The following is an 11,595-nucleotide window of genomic DNA, read 5'->3' as shown; positions in this document are numbered from 1 at the left end:
TGATAGGCACATGTGGAGTTTGTCCTTTCATTATATTTCCAGGGACACTCCTCGGGCGCTTGTAACATAAAACAATGCCTCTCCTGTGGACATCTGTAACTATTAAAGGCTTTGTGGAAAAAAACAAGACCTTTAAGAAGTGTGATTTAATTCTCATTTGATGTGTCCAGATAATTAGACATGAAACAGCAATAAGCTGATTCTAAGTGAAAAGAGGCCCTGATAAAAAATATAATTTAAATGAAAATGATGGCAGAGGGCATCAAAATAGCATAAATTTGCAGCCTTTATTTTTATTGCTCTGGCGTATATGGTATTATGGTACTGGTTGAACAGAATATACAATATGAATTATTCTTATTAAAAGTAATTTATTTATGCAGTGAAAAGATATATACATAATATATCCATAATATAAGTCCATTAAGTTTTTAACTCATGCCCTTACCTTCTGTAATCCAAAATAATGTAAACATTCTCAAATTGAAACAATTTTGACACAAGAAAAAGGAAAAAATCCTTAAAACCCTTCTTGAGTCGAAAGTGGCAATCAGATTTCTTATTGGACAACAAGGATACTCACATTTAGCTCCTAGAAAAGAGGGACATCAGGATAGAAAAGTTTGGACCAAAATAGGCTGTCCTAATAAGCATGGATATTTAAGAAGGTATGGAACAATCGAGGGCGTAGATTAACTTCAGATAAAAAAAAAAAAAAAACACTACTCGCTTTAAAATAATGTTTTAAATAACTATTTTTCTTTGCAATTGTTTTTTGAAGAAGAGGCCCTAATTCTGAACCATCGCTGAACATAAATGAGAAAAGCTGACATTTAATGTGGATAAGTGCAAGGTAATGCATCTTGGACGTAAAAACCCAAGGCCAGAGTACAGAATATTTGACAGAGTCCTAACCTCGACATCTAAGAAAAGGGATTTAGGGGTAATTATTTCAAATGACTTAAAGGTAGGCAGATAATGTAATAGAGCAGCAGTAAATGCTAGCAGAATGCTTGGTTGTATAGGGAGAGGTATTAGCAGTAGAAAGACCACTGATGAGACCTCACTTGGAGTATTGTATGCGGTACTGGAGACCGTATCTCCAGAAGGATATTGATACTTTAGAGAGAGTTCAGAGAAGGGCTACTAAACTGGTTCATGGATTGCAGAATAAAACTTACAAGGAAAGGTTAGAGGATTTTAACATGTATAGCTTGGAGGAAAGACGAGACAGGGGGATATGATAGAAACATTCAAATACATAAAGGGAATCAACACAGTAAAGGAGGAGACTATATTTAAAAGAAGAAAAACTACCACAACAAGAGGACATAGTCTTTAATTAGAGGGGCAAAGGTTTAAAAATAATATCAGGACCTAGAATATCGGCGTGGTGATAAGATGGGTCTGTGACTGAGGAGCTCCTGGTGGCCATATGGCTACCGAGCTTAGCCAAATGGTTCTAGAATACTGCCTCACACTTCTCTGCAGAAAGATTTCATCCAAAACAAAGTATAAATCAAATGGGCAAAGCGCATATGGGCAACGTGATAAGGAACAACCCTGTGACTGGAAACTGACCTGCAGAGGTCACTGTACTAATGAGGAATAACTTCCGTGATTACTATTCAAAACACGTTTATTCCTGTCATTTGGTTTTTACATAACTATTACATTTGGGGCTTTTTTTTTTATCTAGTACAGAAAACGTGTTTTGCCAATACACAGCAATTACAGATAGAAGAAGTGCCCTTAGGAGCTCCCTTATCAAACATGGCCTCCTGTGCACTTTGACAACATCTAAAAACGTAATTGAAGGGAGTCTGACATGCGTAGAGCGGTCACTGTCATGGCGGCTCGCAGGATGTTTGCCCCAGGGCTGTTAGCAGCAAGATTTCGTAATCAAGTGAGACCGAGATGGCAGTCCAGTAAGGGATTTATTCGTAATCATTTATTACGGAATCGCAAGGTGAAATAGAAACAAGTCAAGTGAAGGCACCTGCAACCAGTGCAGTGTTAACTCATGTTCCTTACATTCTGATTGGTGGAGGCACAGCCTCTTTTGCCGCTGCTCGATCCATACGTTCAAGAGATCCAGGATCTAGAGTCCCCCCTCTTTCTAAGGAACTGTGGTTTTCTGATGATCCTGATGTGTCCGAAAACCTTGTGCTTCAAACAATGAAATGGCAAGGAGAGGAGTATTTTCTTCCAGCCATCCTCCTATGTGTCTCCTGAAGAACTTATGTCTTCTGAACATGGAGGGGTTTCAGTTCTCACTGGAAAGAAGGTTGTACACATGGATGTACGAGAGAACAAGGTTAAACTGGACGATGGTATTCTCATCTATGAAAAGTGTTTAATTGCCACAGGAGGAACTCCTAGAAACCTCCCATACATAGAACGTGCTGGAGAGAATGTGATGCAGAGAACCACCTTATTTAGAAGGGTATCAGATTTTCGTTCCCTCAGTAACCTTTCCTCCTCAATTGACTCAATCACCATTATTGTTTTTTAGGAAGTGAGTTGACTTGCGCTTTGGCAAGGAAAGGGAGGCAAACTGGTCTTGAAGTAATCCAGATTCTCCCTGAGAGTGGTAACATGGGAAAAGTTCTTCCAGAATATCTTAGCCACTGGACCGCCGAAAAGGTGCGAGGAGAGGGTGTAAATGTAATGTCCAATGCTGTTGTTACATTTGTTAGTTATCAGAATGGAAAACTTAAGATTTCTCTAAAGGATGGAAGACAGGTGCAGACAGATCACATAGTAGCTGCTGTTGGTTTAGAACCCAACATGGAACTGGCAAAATCTGCCAGCTTAGAACTTGATGGTGAATTTGGGGGATACAGGGTTAATGTGGAACTCCAGGCTCGCAACAGTGTGTGGGAGGCAGTAGATGCAGATTGTTTCTATGATATTAAACTTGTCCGCAGGCGAGTTGAGCACCATGATCATGCGGTTGTAAGTGGAAGACTAGCTGGGGAGAATATGACCGGAGCTGCTAAACCTTATTGGCATCAATCTATGTTCTGGAGTGATCTTGGTCCTGATGTTGGCTATGAAGCCATTGGTATTGTTGACAGTTCACTTTCAACTGTTTGTGTGTTTACCCGGGCCACAGAGAAGGATACACCAAAAAGTGCAGCTGAGTTAAGTGGCACAGGCAACCGTTCTGAGAGTGATACCAGGGAAATATTTCAGACAGAAAATACTGCCTCTCCTGTCTTACCTCAATCATCTCCTCCTTCCACGCAGCAGAGGGAAACCTATGGAAAAGGAGGGGTGTTTTACCTGCGTGACAACATAGTAGTGGGAATTTTGCTGTGGAATATCTTTAATCGAATGCCTATTGCACGCAAAATAATTAAGGATGGTGAGGAGCATTCTGTTCTCAATGAGGGGACTGAGCTTTTCAATATCCACGATGAGTAAATCACTAAGGAAGAAAAAAAAAAAAATTCTCCAGTCACTATTGCTGTTCAGCACTTAAATTCAGAGCTCCTAAGAAACTGGTTAAAATGCATACATTCATAGAATCTGCCATATCCCAAATTTACATAATCGGTAAAAGATTATTAAACTGATGCTTTTGTAATATTTGATAATTCTGCGCTTAACTCAAAAACAAAAAGAACTAAGCATGTTTTACATCTATTGATCATATGCACATTCTTGCTATGGCCCTGGACTTGTTGGGAAGGTGTTTGTATATGTGTTCTTCAGAAATAAACCTGATCATGGGGAAAATAAATATTTTGAAAATATTGGCCTTCTGAGTTGAATTTGGGAATATTTGCTTATTTGCACAAATTAAGATCCACAAACTAGATTTTCTGAAAAAAAAAAATATATATAAAAAAAATAAAATCAGGAAGTATTACTTTACTAAGAGGGTAGTGTATGCACGGAATAGGCTTCCAGCTGAAGTGGTAGAGGTTAACACAGTAAAGGAGTTTAAGCATGCGTGGGATAGGCATAAGGCTATCCTAACTATAAGATAAGGCCAGGGACTAATGAAAGTAATTAGAAAACTGGGCAGACTAGATGGGCCGAATGGTTCTTATCTGCCGTCACATTCTATGTTTCTAATCTCCAGTGTGTTCTTTTTTGTAATGAGTCAGTTACATTAATTTTCTCTAATGCTGCTCCAACTATTTATCAGATTTATCAGAGCTTTATAGATTTTTTTTTTTCATTTTAGCATTCACTTAGCAGAAATCAGACTCTGTCAAGACCTCTAAAACAACGGGGATTAAATAACAGAGTCAGAGTTTAGCGTTACAGTCTTATCATTGATTTAATGTCTAAGCAAGGATATGAATAATAATTATCCGTCAGGACTTCCTTGATGTTTTTAGTAAAAAGTCCAACTAAAAGATGGGTAGAGGACTAGTCAAGATATCGACTCCTCAGCTGGTCTGTGATTGTACTCCTTCTTATGGTGTCCAAAAGACTGAGCCACTAATGTCATATGGACAAAATGACCAAGCAACGACGTGAAGTTGGACAGAAATTTTCTATGCACTTTTCTCATTTGGTGTCCATCCAATCAGGGCCGGTTTAAGGATTTCTGCTGCCCTAGGCAAAGATCCATTTTGCCGCCACCTCATGAATGCAACTACAATCTCACAGAAGTTTATTCACTAAACTCTGAATTGCAGTGAGTTGAAAACTAGATTACAAAGTTTAAAGGGACACTATGGTCACCAGAACAACTACAGCTTATTGAATTTGTTCTGGTGAGTAGAATCATTACCTTCAGGCTTTTTGCTGTAAACACTGTCTTTTCATAGAAAATGCAGTGTTTACCTTACAGCCTAGTGATACCTTCACTGGCCACTCCTCAGATGGCTGTTAGAGATCCTTCCTGTGTCATGGCTGCCTAAAATGCATCCAAACATTCAGTATCTCCTCCCTCTGCATGCAGACACAGAACTTTCCTCATAGAGATTAATTGATTCAATTAATCTCTATGAGGAGATGCTGATTGGCCAGGGCTGTGTTTGAATCATGCTGGCTCTGCCCCTGATCTGCCTCCTTGTCAGTCTTAGCCAACCTATGGGGAAGCATTGTGATTGGATCAGGCCACCACTTCTGATAATGTCAGCAGACAGCTTGTTTTTCTGAGGCAAACAGCATGCAGATCTACAGCTTCAGGCTTGAATACAGTAAGATTTTGCTATGGAGGCATGAGAGGCCCAGGGGGGCTGGGTGGTGGTTTTAACACTATAGGGTCAGGAATACATGTTTGTGTTCCTGACCCTATAATGATTCTTTAACCCCTTAAGGACCAAACTTCTGGAATAAAAGGGAATCATGACACGTCACACATGTCATGTGTCCTTAAGGGGTTAAGCAAAACCAGCTGAGCTGTGACTGTAGCCGAATTTGAGAATTCTTCTAGATCAGCTATTTTGGCCTAAATTTTGCCATATGGTTTCCAGTTAGGTCTGTCTAATACATGCATCCACACACACACACACACACACACACAAACTGCCTAATTCAAACATCCATAAATACACAATGCCAAATACCTTCATCCATGCATACATACTGCCTAATACCTACATCCCTGCACACATATCAAATGGTCCTTTAAGTGTTACAATAAAGATTGGATTTTTTACCACAGCAGAGTCCATAGTGGTATACCCTCATGCTTTTTCAGTTAGAGCAGGTTCCTCTACTCTACACTTGTGAGTGTTCCCTTCTGAAGCTCCGTCCAGGCTTTCATAATAGAGCTGAAACAGCTCTAAAAACGTGTGAGTGTGCACTTTTGCCCATTTGTACTCCCTTCACAAACATCTACTGTACTGCACCATAATCTGTTTCTTGCTTTGTACTTATAGATTGATTTACTAAGAATATCATCTGTATCGCATGTATATAAAATCCTAAGCGTTGAACACCTCCTATCTGTTATCTTTACAATCCACTTCACAAGGGTGGAGAGAACCCCTTGTTGGTGATTTGCTGCTAATTATAGCTATTGAGCACTTATACTCACCAGTTTTTCCATATCTTGAGATAGGGAAGGCATTGAGGAAACTCCCGGATAAGTCTGTAGGTTTTCTTGATGTTGACTGTTATTATTAATATTATTACTATTATTCATATTTAGAAAGTGTCAAAATGTTCCACAATGTTGCACTACTGCAAAGTAGTGCCTAGCTGGACAGCCTGTGACATTACAATATAAAAGTTGAAAAAGGTAGGTGAGGTGAGAGAAGAGGTAGCAAGGGGAATATGAAGGTGATGGCCATAAAGAATTAAAGGAAAGTTTCAGCTACTAGTAGCATGTAAACGGAATGAGGAGGCAATTGAGTGAGATCTGGCTGTTGAATCATGCTAGAAAGTAAAAAAGAACCAGGGTGGACAGGAGGAGGTGCTCCTTTTTTATATCTGTTGATGGTTTGGTGAATGGAGCAGGTATTTGGACAGGAATGGAGAGAAGACACACTTATGTGAAGTTATTTACTGCCAGAACCGAGAAACAGAGGAGGTAGGTAAAGCAGACATTTGTTGCATACAACTGAGAAGATTGCCGACTAAATTCTATCACCCATAATATTACTAATCATATGTAAATGAACTATTGGTGAAATACATTCTCTGAAAATAATTATAAAGAACTGCATGCACAGACAATTACAATGGTAAACTACAGATAAGATGTTAACATTGTTATGGTAAACATAAAAACGTGTTGTCAAATGGTAGAATAAATGAAGGGGAATATCTTCCAAGCTTCAGTAGAAGGCATTAGGGTTTCCTCAGTAAGATAAAAATTAAGTTTTCCTTTTTTTTTTCTTTTAATGATTCAGTGAATGGGAGCAATCCTCTGACTGCCATGTTCCAATGACAGAGCTTAGAATGTAAGGTCGTGAGAGGAGGGTTCTAAGCAACTTCTGTTCCTGGTAACTCTAATATGTCTTGTTGAAATATTTGCTTGTTAGTCCATCTATTGTATAGTGCTGTGTAATTTGTTGGCGCTTTATAAATTATAATAATAAAAGTACAATGCAGGATTAAACAGTGTGGTTTTTACAATTAGTTTTGTTTTTCACTGCTCACAAATACATATTTGTTAGATATAGGAATAAATACATTTAACATTAAAAATCCCAGGATGTGACCGTTCCTATTTAATCGTTATAAAGGGCCACCTTCAGTATTGAAAAGAAGCAAATACGAACTAAAATTGCTTTTATTAAAAGAGGAAGGTCACCTCAGTAGTAATCCAACTGATATTGTAAACAGGTTTGCATAGTTTTATGAAGCTTTATATAATTTTGTACAAGATCAGAGTACTTTTGAACCAACATTTGAAGAGATGAAAATATACTTGTTATAAATCCAGGTTATAACTATATTAGAAGCTCTGCCAACAAGTCTGTGTGACCCAGTCCCGGAAGATGAAGTCCAACTAGTCATTGAAACTGCAATTAAGCTCTGGACCCAGGTTGTTTTTCTAGCAATAAAATTATCACTCTAATATTTTGTTGCCCTGTCCAACAAAGTTTTTTAGTAAGTTCAAGTTTATAAGTACAATTCCAGAAGAGATTCTTGGAGATATTATTAATCCCTTTGTTGAATCAGGTAAGTCATTGCAGATTGCACAAATTATAGACACATTTCTTGATTAAATCCACATATAAAATTATATGCTACGACTTTAGTAAACAGAGTGAACGCTATACTACCACAAATTATTGAATCAACATTTTGTCCTAGGCATTCAAGTCTCAGGAATTACACAAAGGTTCTTGAACAAAAAAAAGAGACAGATGACATTTAAAAAAAAAAAAAGAAAGCACACAATGCTAGCCAATCTTCTCCTCAAACAAAGAAAAGAAAATATGATGATAGCTACTTGTCATTTGGATTCACAAGTGCCAGAAATGAAGATTGTCCTCAAGCACAATGTGTACTTTGAAATAAAATATTGCCAAACAGTTCATTAGCACCTGTTAAATTACGTCTTTATTTTGAGCAAAACCACACAGAGTACAAAGATAAAGACATTGCCTTTTTTAAGCGAAAGCTAAAGGAGTATCAGAAGAGCAAACAATTTTATCACATGACAGGAGGCTTCCTATTTTGCATTAAACTCTCTTTACTAACTCCACATAGCATTAAAGAAAAGTGAAAACATTAACCAATCAAAATGCAATGGGAGGTATAGTATTCACAGTGCTGAGTAGTGATGTACCGAACTGTTCGCCGGCGAATAGTTCCTGGCGAACATAGCGTGTTCGCGTTCGCCGCTGCGGGCGAACACATGCGCAGTTCGATCCGCCCCCTATTTGTCATCATTGAGCAAACTTTGACCCTGTGCCTCACGGTCAGCAGACACATTCCAGCAAATCAGCAGCAGACCCTCCCTTCCACACCCTCCCACCTCCCTCCCAGCATCCAATTTCGATTCATTCTGAAGCTGCATGCTTAGTGAGAGGAGGGAAAGTGTAGCTGCTGCTGATTAGATAGGGAAATTGATAGCTAGGCTAGGGTATTCAGTGTCCACTACAATCCTGAAGGACTCATCTGATCTCTGCTGTAAGAACAGCACCCCAAAAAGCCCTTTTTAGGGCTAGAACATCAGTCTGCTTTTTTTTTTTTTGTGTAATGGAATTGCAGTTGCCTGCCTGCCAGCTTCTGTGTCAGGCTCAGTGGATACTGTGCCCATTTGCCCAGTGCCACCACTCATATCTGGTGTCACAATAGCTGAAGCTTGCATTTAAAACCAAAAAAAGTTTTTCACTGTAATAGATTGAAGAAGAGCAGTTAGTTGTCTACCAGCTTCTGTGTCAGGCTCAGTGGATACTGTGCCCATTTGCCCAGTGCCACCACTCATATCTTGTGTCACAATAGCTGAAGCTTGCATTTAAAACCAAAACAAGTTTTTCACTGTAATAGATTGAAGAAGAGCAGTTAGTTGCCTGCCAGCTTCTGTGTCAGGCTCAGTGGATACTGTGCCCATTTTCCCAGTGCGACCACTCATATCTGGTGTGACTATAGCGTGCCTTTGAAAAAAAAAAAAAAAAAAGGGTTTCACTGTAAGCTAATAGCAGTTAGTTGTCTGCAAGCGTCTGGGTGTCAGGCCTTCAGCGTGTGCTCTGCCAACCTCCGCAAGTGTAATTTGCCACTCATATCTGGTGTCTCTATAGCGTGCATTTAAAACCCCAAAACTTTTTTTCACTGTAATAGATTGAAGAGCAGTTAGTTGTCTGCCAGCTTCTGTGTCAGGCTCAGTGGATACTGTGCCCATTTGCCCAGTCAGTGCCACCACTCATATCTGGTGTGACTATAGCGTGCCTTTAAAAACAAAAAAAGGGTTTCACTGTAAGCTAATAGCAGTTAGTTGTCTGCAAGCGTCTGGGTGTCAGGCCTTCAGCGTGTGCTCTACCAACCTCAGCAAGTGTAATTTGCCACTCATATCTGGTGTCTATATAGCGTGCATTTAAAACCAAAAAACTTTTTTCACTGTAATAGATTGAAGAGCAGTTACTTGTCTTCAAGCGGGTGTGTCAGGCCTACAGCCTGTGCTCTGCAGACCTGTGCCAGTGCACATTGCCACTCATATCTTGTGTCTCTATAGCGTGCTTTTACAAAGATAAAAAGGTTTCCAGTGTAAGCTAATAGCAGTCAGTGTCCTTAAAGCGGGTGTGTCAGGACTACAGCCTGTGCTCTGCAGACCTGTGCCAGTGCACATTGCCACTCATATCTGGTGTCTCTGTAGCGTGCTTTTACTAAGAAAAAAAGGTTTCCAGTGTAAGCTAATAGCAGTCAGTGTCACTCACCCGCCTGCCGCCACCACCAAAACTAGCACCACAGCCACTTTACTTGGTATGTCAGAGGAGTTATTCACACATCCGTTTGAAGAAATGAGTGATGAGCAACCATTATTGCCAGAGGATGTAGATAACAGGGATATGTCTCAGGCAGGCAGCATTACACACATGGACGTACGGTGTGATGATGATGATGATGATGTTGTACCCGCTGCTGCTTCCTTTGCTGAGTTGTCAGATACAAGTGAAGTGGTTGATGATGAAGATGCGTCCATGGATTTCACGTGGATGCCCGCTCGGCAAGATGAAGAACAGGGCGAAAGTTCAGATGGGGAGACAGAGAGGAGGAGGAGGAGGAGACGAGTGGGAAGCAGGGGGAGGTCGTCGCAAGGAGCTAGTGGCACAGTCAGACAGCATGCATCGGCACTGTGCCAATCAACGCATGCTGTGTCCACCACCAGAATGCCGTCATTGCAGAGCTCAGCAGTGTGGCATTTTTTTTGTGTGTCTGCCTCTGAGAACAGCGATGCCATTTGCAACCTGTGCCAAAAGAAACTAAGTCGTGGGAAGTCCAACACCCACCTAGGTACAACTGCTTTGCGTAGGCACATGATCTCACATCACAAACGCCTATGGGATCAACACATGAGTACAAGCAGCACGCCTACTCTACGCCGTCATCCTCCTCCTGGTCCAGCATCTTCAGCCACGTCAACCACTGCTGTCCTCCTTGCCCCCTCTCAACCATCCGCCACTCCGTCTCCCGCCTTGAGCAGTTCCCGCTCATCTGCCCACAGTCATGTGTCTGTCAAGGACATGTTTGAGCGTAAGAAGCCAATGTCACAAAGTCACCCCCTTGCCCAGCGTCTGACAGCTGGCTTGCCCGAACTTGTCAGACCTTCCGGCATTCGCTAACCGTGGACTTCCGGGTAGACGGAGCGCGGCCACTCCCCCTCCTCTGACGCGGTCGCTCCCAGGATACATACATCAACTCGAAAGCTCCAGCGAACTTCAAAACTGAATTACTATTACCTCTACTGTGTATCGGACCCGGACTGTTTAATCGTTTACCCTCCTTCTCCTCTCCTACGACCTCGGACTGTTTTTGGATATTCTCTTGCCTGCTGCAACTCGATTCACTGTGGGAATCTATCTCACCAATTCGGACTATCTCTCCTACAAAAGCTAAGTAAACTAGATTGGCTCAAGCTGGATAATACCCATCTAACTTCTCTGCTTGCTCACTATCACCTCCATCTAAACTAATAACTTTGTTTCCAACAACTACTAATCAATCATCTGCCTTTTATTTTGGAACTCCTCTCTGGTTGGACTAATTCTGCCTTATCCTAAACCCACTTCAACTCTGCTGCTGCTTATTTTCTGCCAGGAATTAAAGAGACAGTTCAAATTGATTATTTCTTTATTTAAAGCAATAAAACATTCTCAGTTTCAGTTATCTGCAGTTGTGTTCCATCTTGTCAATAATTGAGCATTACAGATTGATCCAGCCACTTAATGGATCCAGCAGATCTCACTTCTGAAATCACTAGATTGAACCAAAGAGTGGATACGCTTACTCAAGGCATGCAAGATCTACAGATCACCAATGAACGAATCCTTACTTATGTAAGGGACTTGCAAACACATACTCCTCATACAGTTACACACTCGGCTAGTGACCCTGCTGTCTCCAACCCCGAAAAGTTTTCTGGAGACAGGTCCCAATACAGAGAATTTATCAATTCCTGCAAATTGTTGATTGCCTTAAAACCTAGATCATATCCCACCGAAAGATCTAAGG

The 11,595-nt window shown here is 40.7% G+C and overlaps 1 protein-coding gene across 1 annotated transcript; it reads left to right on the top strand.

The window, feature by feature from the left end:
* The first annotated feature begins 2,130 nt into the window (after positions 1-2,130).
* On the top strand, positions 2,131-3,436 carry LOC134585528 (apoptosis-inducing factor 1, mitochondrial-like). The gene has a single exon (XM_063440952.1). The coding sequence runs from the start codon at positions 2,599-2,601 to the stop codon at positions 3,427-3,429; it is 831 nt and encodes a 276-aa protein (XP_063297022.1). The 5' UTR covers positions 2,131-2,598; the 3' UTR covers positions 3,430-3,436.
* The last annotated feature ends 8,159 nt before the right edge of the window (positions 3,437-11,595 follow it).

This window comes from Pelobates fuscus, chromosome 2 (genome assembly GCF_036172605.1).
Source record: "Pelobates fuscus isolate aPelFus1 chromosome 2, aPelFus1.pri, whole genome shotgun sequence".
Taxonomy (NCBI): domain Eukaryota; kingdom Metazoa; phylum Chordata; class Amphibia; order Anura; family Pelobatidae; genus Pelobates; species Pelobates fuscus.
The sequence above is the reverse complement of the archived record's forward strand: the minus strand, read 5'-3'. Positions and strand labels throughout refer to the sequence as shown.